Source organism: Hippopotamus amphibius, chromosome 3, assembly GCF_030028045.1.
Source record: "Hippopotamus amphibius kiboko isolate mHipAmp2 chromosome 3, mHipAmp2.hap2, whole genome shotgun sequence".
Taxonomy (NCBI): domain Eukaryota; kingdom Metazoa; phylum Chordata; class Mammalia; order Artiodactyla; family Hippopotamidae; genus Hippopotamus; species Hippopotamus amphibius.
Window position 1 is genome coordinate 197,935,403 of NC_080188.1, and position 11,544 is coordinate 197,946,946.

Here is an 11,544-nt window from a genome sequence, read left to right on the forward strand (position 1 = left end):
AGCCCGTTGGGGTGGGAGGGAGGGAGGAGGCCCGTTTCCCTTCTGCTGAGCTGGCACCCGGCAGCAGTGCCTGGCTTCCCGGCTGACCGGGACGAGGGGGGAGTATAATGGACTGGCTCTAACCCTGTGGGGGGGTCCCCTGAGGGGGAGGAGAGACCAGGGTCACGGAGTTGGCTTTGGTCACGGAAGCCAGGCTGGGCAAGTGGCAGGCCAGGCCCAGAGCGGTGTCCCCAGCTCGGGCACGAGCTGCTTCCTGCCACCCAGAGACGTGCCGAAAGGCCCAACACCCAGGGCCCCGCAGAGAGAATCCGCCATGTGCTCGGGACCACAAGGCCACAGCCCAGGAAGCAAGACTCTCTGTGTTTCTAATAAACAACCCACTCTGCCTTCCCCCCTCCCCCTGCCTCCAAGGCCCTCTTGGTTCCCTCGCCCCATTCTTCTCTTTCACCTGGCGGCTTCCGGGCGTTCATCTCGAGCTTGCAGAATCACACCCCCTCTATGCCCCAGGCTGAGGTGCGCCCGGGTGGCACTGGGCCTGTCCCTGACTGTCCCGGGCCTCTGCAGGCCAGCACCACCTCAGCTGGCCTTCTGCGGAAGGAAGCCGGGGACAGAGCCCCCAGGCCCTTCAGGACGAGGGCATCCCTCACCAGCAACCACGTGATCAAACATCAGAAAAACTGCTCCGAATCTCCAGGGGCCCCTCCGGTCTCCAGGCTCCACGCTCGCTCCGGGGTGGGTCTTCCGGAGAAACCCAGGCCTGGGGGCTGGGATGCTGCGGAGGGCGGGGCCAGAGCCATCCATTCCCCAGCCTCTTCTCTTGCCTGCCTTCCCCATCTTGTAACTGGCCCAGGAGAGAACCTGCTGACAGCCACGGCGTGGACATGCACGCCCACCTCTCCGTAGGCTCTGCCACCCCGGGGGGTCTCCACGGAGCAGAGGGACCACAGCTAGGGTGGCCTCGTGCCCCAGTTTGCGCAGAAAGGGCCAGGCTGACGGTCCAGGTTGATTGTGTCGGTGCCTCCTTCGCTCTCACGCGTGCCTGGTGCGCGTCACGAGTTCGTCCCTCCACCACCCCACCTCAAACCAACACGGAACAGAGCGCACGCACCAGCCTCTCGTGGCCCCGACCTCAGCGGACGGACAGTGCCCACGTCGACCCCCACGGGCTGTCCAGTCCCCTGTGCCCGACCCTCCCTCCCCCCAACGGGGAAAATGACAACAGCCCACGGGGGGGCCCCCCGGCCGGAGTCTCTCCGCCTCCAATCCCCGGTGCCGCACTGACCTGTGCAAAGCACGTGGTGGAGGACCCGCCCCCTCAACATGTCCAGTGGCTCCTGCTGGGGACATTCAAGTCCCCTCTCACCAGCCTCCTCCCACCTGGGATCTGCTGCTCCAATGCACCCTTCAGCTCCTCTCTGGAACTGGCCTCAGCTGTCGCGAGAGACTTCTGACGTGCCCTTCCCATCAGAGGCAGCCGCCCCCTCCCCTGAGCTCCAGGGGCCCTCTGTTAACGTTCACTCCAGGACGGCGCACCTCGAGCAAGCTGGCCACGGCATGTCCTGCACGTGGATCTATCTCCTTGCCTCCTAGTCAGTGACCCTCCAAGGTCAAGAACGGCACCTCCTGGGACGCCCAAAACAGGGCCTGCCACATGGAGGAGCTCGCTGTAACCAGATGGGAAGGAATAAAACGGGTAAAGAACGCGCCTCAGAGTTTCATCGCCAGATGGCCCAACGGGTCATTCGCTCCTGGAGACGACGCGGCAGGGCCTCTTGGGGACAGGCACACTGTCACATCAGTTCCTGCACAGCAGCCCCGCGCACCCCTCTCCAATCCTGCCCGGGTCCCTCGGCCTCCTTCCAGGCCAGGCTTCAGCCCACGCTTCCCGGAGAATCCTTCCCCACCTCTGTCAGTCCCAGAGGGATCTCACCCTCTTTCTAAGCCCCCGGCTCCTGATTTAGGACAACTAATCTGCTGCCGAGTCAGGTTCCGTCTTGTGTCATCTTCTGGACTGAGCTTGCATCTGTGTTTTGCTCAATAGGCAGGTTCTGGCCATGGGGGAAGATGGGGAAGCGCTGGGATTTGGACTCTGGCTCTGCTCCTTTCCTGTGGACAGTCTGACCCTCCCTCTCCAGGTTCACACCCTCCTTGTGGCGCCTCGGTTGGGCAGAAAAGCCACCCTTTGGGCTGAGAGTCGCGGCCCAGCATCTCAGGGAGCTAACCTCATCGGCGAGCCGGGTGGCCAGTCCCTGGTTGTAGGCAGGCCCCCGAGGGCAGCCCCCCCCCCCCCGCCCTTGTGCACGGATGGCACAACCCCACTCTTCTAGAGGGAAGGGGAACCAAGGCAGCAGGCGCCTCCCCAGATAAAACCCTCACCCCGGTGCTGTCCCCGCACAGAGGCAGACAGCGGCGGGGCGCAGGGGCCGAGTGGGGATGAAGCCCGCCTGGGGCTCTGAGCGCTTCGTGAGACGGCCGCCAGAGCCCTGAGAGCGCGACGGACGGAGGGAGGCAGGCCAGGCTCCCACGGGAGGCAGGGCGGCCCGCCAGCCCGGGGCGCTTTTCCTCCAAGGACCCTGCTGGGCAGCCCCCGGCCCCGCCGCGCCCCGCCCCGCCCCGCCGCAGATCGCGGCCGCCGCCTCCGCCCCAGGACCTGCCCTTCCTCCCTCCCCCTCCCTCTCCCTCCGCCCCCACCCCTTCCTGCCCACCCAGTCGCCTCGGCCCCCGGGGGCGGCAGGAAGGGCGCCGCCGGGCACCGGCCGTGAAGAGCCACCCTGCGCCTGCCCTCCCTCTCGGCCCCGCGCGCCTCGCCGGCCATGCCGCCCATCGAGCCCTGGAGCCCCGGCGCGGGGACGGCGCCCTGGGACTACTCGGGGTCGGGCGCCCCGGGGGAGCCGGCGCTGGAGCCGGAGCTGTGCGCGGCGCGCGAGCTGCCCTACGGCCACGCCTACGTGCCCGCGCTCTACCTGGCGGCCTTCGCCTTGGGCCTGCCGGGCAACGCCCTCGTGCTCTGGCTGCTGGCCGGGCGGCGCGGCCCGCGGCGGCCGGTGGACACCTTCGTGCGGCACCTGGCGGCCGCCGACCTGGGCTTCGTGCTCACGCTGCCGCTGTGGGCCGCGGCGGCGGCGCGCGGCGGCCGCTGGCCCTTCGGCGAGGGCCTGTGCAAGCTCAGCAGCTTCGCGCTGGCCGGCACGCGCTGCGCGGGCGCGCTGCTGCTGGCCGGCCTCAGCCTGGACCGCTGCCGGGCCGTGGGCCGGCCCCTGGCCGCGCGCGCCCGCCGCGCCCCGTGCCGCGCCTCGGCCGCCTGCGCGGGCGTGTGGGCCGCGGCGCTGGCGGCCGGCCTGCCGGCGCTGGCCTTCCGGCGCCTGCGGCCGCTGCCCGGGGCGCGCGGCAGCCAGTGCGCGGAGGCGCCGTCCGCCGCCGCCCAGGGCCTGGGCCTCCTGCTGCTGCTGCTCACGCTGGCGCTGCCGCTGGCCGCCACCGTCGTCTGCTACTGCCAAGTGTGGCGCCGCCTGCGCGGGCCGCCGCGCCTGGGCCGCGCCCGCAGCCGCTCGCTGCGCATCATCGTGGCCGTCGAGGGCGCCTTCGTGGGCTCCTGGCTGCCCTTCTGCGCGCTGCGCGCCGTCTTCCACCTGGCGAGCCTGCGCGCGCTGCCGCTGGCCTGCCGCCTGCTGCAGGCGCTGCGCTGGGGCCTCTCGGCCGCCACCTGCCTGGCCTTCGTCGGCAGCTGCGCCAACCCGCTCATCTACCTGCTGCTCGACCGCTCGTTCCGCGCGCAGCTGCGGCGGCGGGGGGCCTGCGGGCGCGAGGACCGCGCGGCGCGCGGCGGCAGCTCGGCGTCCTCGCTCTCCGGGGACGACGGCTCCCCGTTCCGGAGGTCGGCCCGCGGCGGGACCCGCGCCCCCGCGACGCCCGCCTTCCCGGCCGTCGCGCCGTAGCTGCCCGGCGCGCGCAGAGGGGCTCGTGGGCCGCCCCCCGCCCCGGGCCCGCCCGCCCCGGGCCCGCCTCCCGCGCGCAGCCGGCCGCGCCGCCTGGACCCCCGTCTGCTGCAGCAGCCTTCCCGGAGCCTCGGCTTTTCCACGTTTCCCCGAGCCGGGCCGCGGAGACCAGCCCTCCCCCGCTCGGCGCAGCGGGCACCGCGGCTCCTTGCAGAAGCCCTGGCCAGACCCCCGAAGGCCGCCCTTGGCTCGGGCTCTCTTACCTCCGGTCTCTACAGTCTCCGTTGCCTTCCGAGAATGACCTCCTCCAGGCCAGACCTTCCGGCCCCTCACTCCCCGCCAAGTCCCACGGACTGTGGAACCCACGGCCCTTTATACTCAGCAGTCTTGGGGGCCGAGTATGCTGAATCATCTGTCACCATCAGTTCAGATTTCATTTTCAAAGCTCATCAAGGCGTGGGAACCAGCCCTGCTGTCGGCTCCCCGAGCCCTTCTTCCTGACAGTTTCCCCAGCAGCCCGGGCCTGCCCGCGTTCTGGATCTTCTCCCGCTCCCAAGAAGCCGCAGGACGCACCCTGGAAGGTATCCTGGCCCCTCTCCTCTGGACAGAGGGTTCCAGTGTCTCTCACCAGGCCTTCGGATTCTCCGTCCCCCAGCCCAGACACCAGCCCCTTCTCTGTGTGAGTTCCCCTTTCTCAATAAACACCTTTGCTCCCCTCGCCTGACAGCTGTGTCTGTCTTTACTTGAGCAGGGGGAGGGAGATGAGTGTCCGGAGGTGGATGGAACGCTGGGTCAGACAGAACTCAACCCAGGAGTTGAGGTTGACCTCAAAGGGATCGGGATTTGGGGAGAGGTCGGGGACCAAGAGAGGTGGCCCCACCGTGGGCACAGCAGCCCCACAGGAGGGCAGCAGACCTTTTATTCTCATTATTTTAAAGGATGTGTCGCATTTCAAAGGGTTCAGAGAGAGGGGGGAGAAAACATTTAAGGGCACCTGCCAGCCAGGTGTCACTTCAAGGGGGAAATGTCACTGTGATCCTCAGATCAGTACGGGGCCTTTTTTCCTACCCCTTCTGAGACCGTCCAGTACAAATGTTGAGGGTATCTATCCATTTTCTGCCTCTGTGACTTATCCTTCAAGGTTTCTAGAGGGGTTGAAATTTCCGTGTTTTTACTTTTAAGAGGATTTGGCCTAAAGAAGTGTCAGTCGGTGTGGAAGGGAACTCAGACATTCTGAGAGCCCGCTCTCAGCCAGACCCCCGCCAGGCATGGACTCCAGCCTTTGGGGCTGTTGGGTTAGAGCGGGTTGACTCCACCTGTCAGCGGCCCTGGGAGGTCAGGCTGGGAAGAAACACACCCAGGCACGTGTCCCCCCACCACACACCTGCGGGAGGCAGGCCTTGTAGCCTGTGGGGTCACCGGGCCAGCAGGACCGATGCCGGACACGTTAACCTTGCAGAGCTGGGTACACCGCGGCTCTTGCCATCCTCCCCTCGTCGCCCTCCAGGGCAAGAAGCGACCGTCTCGTACCACGAGGCCTCAGCTGACAAGCAAAGGTGTTTTTCTGGGCTGTTCTCACGGAGCCCCCACCTGAACCCCTGTCACCTTGCTTCTCCCGACTTGCTGATGAACTGAGTACCCTGAAGACAGACAGACAGACAGGCAGACAGAAAGCTTCTCCATCTCCTGCCCTCCACCCCTCCCCCCGCCCCAGCAGTTATCAAAACTCAGCATTTCCCTCCTGCTGCTGGGAGGCTGGAAAATGCTGGTAAGAGGAAAGAGAAAGGGGTAACAGAACCTGCCCTACATCCACGCCCACACACCTCCAGTCCGGAGGACAAAAGAATTGTTACCATTGTTATTGTGGAAGCAAAACAGTGAGAACCACAGACTCCTTTGGGTAAAAACCATCTTTTGTTCTTTTCTCTCTCTGTCACCTGAGTTAAGGGCCATGGGTGTCTCTCTTCTCAACTATTTCTCATCTGTCTTCTCTGTGTGTTGTTTTTCTCTCCCGTCAGAACAGGAGCTCCGTAAGCCAAGGGAGCGTGTCTGTTTGGTTCGATGCTGTGTCCCTGTGCCCAGTGGGGAAGGGGCCACCCGTGGAGGGAATGAGCGTGGGGACCCCGTTATAACATGAAATAATAAGAAATATTCACTGGGACTTCCCTGGTGGCACAGTGGTTAAGAATCCGCCTGCCAATGCAGGGGACACGGATTCGATCCCTGGTCCGGGAAGATCCCGCATGTCACAGAGCAGCTAAACCTGTGCGCCACAACTACGGAGCCTGTGTGCCACGACTACTGAGCCTGCACATGCCTAGAAGCCTGTGCTCTGCAACAGGAGAAGCCACAGCAATGAGAAGCCGACGCACTGCAGTGAAGACCCAATGCAGCCAATAAAAAACAAATACTGAGACAGGTCGAGGGAGGGCTGCTGCATGATATGAGTGGTCTATGAACGGGCACACGGGGAAGGGTTGTAGGAGTGAGGAATGGTCGCCCCTTCCTTTCGTTTCTCTGTCTGGAAATCTTCTACGAGCATTTTTAAGGGCGGTGAACAAAGCTGTCACGTGCCAGCACCGCAGCTAGAGGCCGAGCCGGTCCTGACCCGCAGGGCCTTCCTGGGGCACCTCTGCCAGCCTCATCCAGCCTCTCTTTCTTCATCTGAAGGATGGAGACGGTTCTGTGCTCCACTCGGGCTCGTCACAGATCAAGGGAGATCACGTTCTTTTTTTTTTTTGAACCTCTCTTTTGGATCGGCGTAGAGCTGAGTAACAATGTCGGGACAGTTTCAGGTGCACAGCAGAGGAACTCAGCCGCCCGTAGGAAATCCTGTTCTCCAAAGTCCTTTGTAAACTGTGGGGTTCTAGACAAATGGAGCACGGGAGCCCCGCCCTCAGGATTAGCTCAGTCCAGCCCCAGCTGCCCCCCACCCCTTGCCCGTGTCTGAGGCCTGGAGAGGAGACGGGGTGGAGCGGCTCTGGGTTTTTTAAAGGTTAACGTCTGGGCGAAGGCTGGGCACGTTGGCCTGTGTGATTCTGATTTGAGCTTGTGACTCATTCTGGGCTTTCTGGGCCCTTTCTCAGGGCACCGTGCGGTCTCCCCGGCGCCCGGCTGAGTGATCTGGGGAGTTCACGGGAATGGCAGAGAGGGGTGCTGGGCGAGATGACTCAGCCCCTGCATGGGGCTCTGGATGTGGGGAGGACGGCTCCTTTTTCGGAGCTCGTGGGGGCTACATGCTGCCCTGCCTTGGCTGGCGGGCCTGCAGGGAGCCACCCACCACCCCCGCTGCCATCGAGACCCCTGCTCAGTCCAATGGGGCAAAGGATGGCAAGACCCAGTAGCCAAACAGCAGGGATGCTGGGTTGTTGGAGGGAAGGAGGAACTGAGGAGGTGAAAGCACTCTTCCTCCTGTGTTTGCTGAGTGCGCCATTGGGTCTCTCATGAGAGTGGGCGCTGCGTGAGATCCGTGTGTCTGTCTGTCACAGGCCTGCAGCGTGGGAGGCCCGCCTTGCTCATTCCAAGAGGAGGACAGGGAGGACCAGACCCAGGAAGTTACCTGCCTAAGGTAACAGCGACCACTTGCAGCTCTGCAGTGCAGCACATGTTTTGAAAAGGCACATAGATGTGGTTTTCTTGGTCTTTCTGACCCCGGGGCAGGCCGGAATGGTGAGCTCATTTCATCGATTGTGAGGCAGGGCTTGGACGTGGCCTGGTCAGGGTCACAGACCAGCAACAGTGCAGCTTAAGCCTCTGTCTCTCCCTCCCGGCTTCTCCGACCCCTGCCACCCCGTCCCGTGTGACACCCAGCTCACACCCAGCGACGCTCAGGCCCGGGATCTCTCTTTAAAATTGTAAGTTTCCCCCCCGCGGTTTAAGTGGTGCCCGTTTTTTGTTTTTTTTAAAAAAGGAAATTACAGGAAAATGTGACGAAAAATATGGAAAACACCTGTCATTCCACCATGAAGAGGTACCTTCTTTTTCTGCCTATCCATATATAATAACACACATGTAAGTTTCTTTCCAGCTAAATTGGGGTCCATCTACATGAGACCAAACGCTGAGTCTGTTGTGTTCGCAGGTGTGTAGCCAGTGACTGGCACAAGGCTGGCATTCAGAAGCGGTGTGTTGAATGTATGCTATGTACATTATTTTGCAACCTGCCTCCTTCACTTGCAAAATGCTGTATTTTATCAGGTTGTTAAATATTATTCTAAGCATCTTTTTAAGGTAACTTTACATCATTTTATGAAATGTAATCACATGTATGTAACTAAGTCCCTAAACTTTTTTTCAATTTTTCACTTTTGTAGGTAATTCTGTGATGAATGTCCTCGTACAAAAATCTTTATATTCATTTCTGATTCTTTCTCAGGACGAATTCCTAGAAGTGAACTTATTCATCAGAGATTAGGAACATTTACGACTCTGGTGCATAGTGCCAACGTGCTGAAAATTTTACCTTCTCTCTGGAGCCATGCAGGTACCCATCCCCCACACCCTTGACAAACACCAGGCGTTATCTTCGTAAAAACTGTTTGCTGATTTGGCATCTGCCCAAGTTTTAAAGAGTATAATATTACCATCTTATGTTATTTCAAAGACCTTTTTTACACAGCATGTTATTGCAGTATCGCTCTGAAGCGGGTGTTAAAATAATGGCTCATATTTAATTGAGCACATACTATATGAGAGGTGCTGAGCTCAGGGTTTCATATCTACTGTCTTCTTCATCCTCATGACAACGTGATGGGGTGTAGAACATTATTCTCTCTGCTCACCAGACGGAAAAACTGAGTCTTGGACTTGTTCCTGTGAGCAGAGCTCTGGAAGTGCTAGGAGAATTTTAGGAAAAGCCAACACGATCTGCCCTTGACTTAAATGTTTGGTCAGGGACAAACCCAAGGTGTTTCGCCAGAGCTGCAAAGGATGAAGTTACATTTTATTAAAATCGGGAAGACTAAATGAAGGTGGAGCAGGTTGGAGAAGGTGGATGTCAGAAACTGGGGGCAGGGCCGCATTGTCTGCTGGAGAACCAAGTCAAGATGCTGGCAGGGGTGGGCAGCGTTCCCGGAAGAGGCGGGAACGGGGGGGTCACTAGCATTGAGATAGTGTTGACCAGATGAAAGCACCTTGGAGGTGAGTGAATGAGTAAAGAAAACAGTCTAAGGACTAAAGATACAAGTACAACTTCCTATCCCTTAAATATATAATAGAAAACGTTTCAGTTCTTCTATCAGAACTATCAAGTCCCATACTTGCAATTATTGAAAATAAAGATGTATCTTGAAAAAAAAAATCGCGTCTTGGAGAGTTCACGTAACTTGCCTTAAGGGCTTGTACTATTAGCCTGTTTTATAGATGGGCACTCAAACGTCAAGGTTTGTTATTTGCCAAGGTCAGGCACATAAGGCAGGACTTAAAAGCCCTGCCCTGGGTCCACAGCTCAAGCCATCCTCCCCCTCCTCTAGTTCACCAGCGCCGGGCTTACCCTGTTTCTCACCAGCTAGCACTAAACCGGAGGGTGCCCTGGGGTGAAGGCCGCCATCACCGGCCCTGCTTCTGCTCTCACGGCATCAGGCCGCTGCTTCACGTCATGTGTCCGCTTGGCTGGGCCGCCAGGCACCAGGGCACTTGGTCACATATTATTCTGGGTGTTTCGGGAGGAGATGAACATTTGAATTGCAGACGGAGGAGAGCAGAGGCGGGCGGCCTCAGGCCAGCCACTCCAGGCCTGACTCGAGCACAGAGTCTGAGAGGACCGCTCTCCACCCGCCGGCTGAGCGGGGACGGCAGGACCCGGACGGGCCCCGGGAGCCCCGCCGCCGGCTCTCTGGGGCCTGCGGCTTGCGGCGTGCAGGTCCGGGACCCCCCAGCCTCCGTAACCCCGTGGGCCAGTATGTTTGGTTGAGGGTTTTTTTTGGGGTGGGAGCGCCATGCAGCAGGCACTAGCTAGGTCCCTGACCAGGGATGGAACCCGGGCCCCCTGCGTTGGGAGCACGGAGTCTTACCCACGGGGCCCCCAGGGGAGTCCGGGCCAGTTTCTTCTCATGACGTCTTTACATATGTTCTGTTTCTTGGAAGAACCCAAACTAATACAACCAGGGTCCCCCCAGGAGAGGATGTTTGGGCCTCCAGTTATGAGGGGGAAGGGGTTCTTCCCAGGCGTGCCGGGGGCGGGGTCAGGACTGGGAGACACAGCGCTGCAGGCCGCGCCCCCAGGGCTGCCTGGGCAGAAGCCCCAGCACCGGCCCGCGAAGGCACTGCCCATCTGGGAGGCTGTGGTTTGCCCCAGGAAGAGGTGCCAGACAAGAGGTGATTAATCTAGTGAGTGCTTCTCTGAAAATGACTGTCTCGGGCGGGGCAGGCTCGGAGTCTCCCCTGTGATCCCCCGCCACCCAGACACCCTGAAGCAAGCAGCTCGCGCCTGGGCTGTCCCCACGTCGGACCCTGGGCCCACAAAGTCGCAGCACCGGGTAGGGTCGCAGGCTTGCCCAATTCTTTCTGTCTTTTCAAACAAAGTTTCGGTTTTTATATAAGCGGCTGCCTCAAACCTTCTCAGGTCTCGTTTTCTAAAACTGTGATCCCCGTAGAGAGAGACAAGGTCCCATGTAGAGTAAAGGAACTCGGTCCCGCCGCCGAGCTGCCATTCCTGCCATTCTCGCTCAGCCCTTCTCCCGTCGTGGCGCCACGTCTTGTAGCTGCAATCACAAGGTGCTCTGCTTGTTTTTTTCCCCAGAAGCTATTATCAGCATTTTCTTGGCCACCACATAGATGCGACAGTGGTCATTCTAAAGGCTCCGTCCGGGGCCAGGCGCGTGTAGCTAGCGGGGCCTCTGCTGTCAGCCGGCGCCCCTGCTCTGGTCCGTGTGTGCAGCGATCACCCCTCCGCCTGCTTCAGGGCTGGTCTGAACTTGGGTCCCAAACCCCCAGCCACCCGGCCCTCCTCGGGGCTCCCCGTCCTCGGGCCCGTGTGACCCATCACCTCTGGCAACACCTCACCTCCTCCGGTAGCAGCAGCTTCGGAACAAAGCACTTTGCAAAGCAGCACAACAACTGTGTAAGCACGTGCTTCCCAGAATCACTATTATTATTTCAGACCCGAGGTGCTGACTGTGAAACCCCGGCCGCTCCCTGGGTTCGAGAGTCCGCCCCCTACTCACTGCCTTTGCCGATCACCTCTTTTCACCTCAGAACCCTCATCCTAAAATGTGAATAATGCTTCTTACCACAAAGGGAATGTGGAAGAGGTAGATGCGTTACCGTGGGAGGCGCTCGGCACCATCTGACGCACATTAAGCGCTATATGTTTCCTGTAATTATTGGGAGTAAAAAAAAACCAAGACAGACATCAGTTAAATGGGACTGAGTCCTACCGTGGTTTGGGATTTCTCTTCTCAAAATCACTGAGTCAATGCGTTTTTATTTTGCGTTTCCTATGCGCCAGTCGGTGAGCAAGCCCACGGGGCTACAGAAATGAAAGGTTCCCGGCTCCCCTCCAGGACAAGCCTGAGTCCCCACCCCCACACAGAAAGATGGGGACTGTAGCCTCACTGGCATCCAAGAAGGAAATAAAGCCATGCGGACCTTTAATTTGGGTAAAGCTTTA

The 11,544-nt window shown here is 60.2% G+C and overlaps 1 protein-coding gene across 1 annotated transcript; it reads left to right on the forward strand.

Moving 5' to 3' along the window:
* The first annotated feature begins 2,813 nt into the window (after window positions 1-2,813).
* Window positions 2,814-3,935, forward strand: GPR25 (G protein-coupled receptor 25). The gene has a single exon (XM_057727245.1). It carries the CDS (start codon window positions 2,814-2,816, stop codon window positions 3,933-3,935), a length of 1,122 nt encoding a protein of 373 aa, XP_057583228.1.
* Window positions 3,936-11,544: the final 7,609 nt, after the last annotated feature.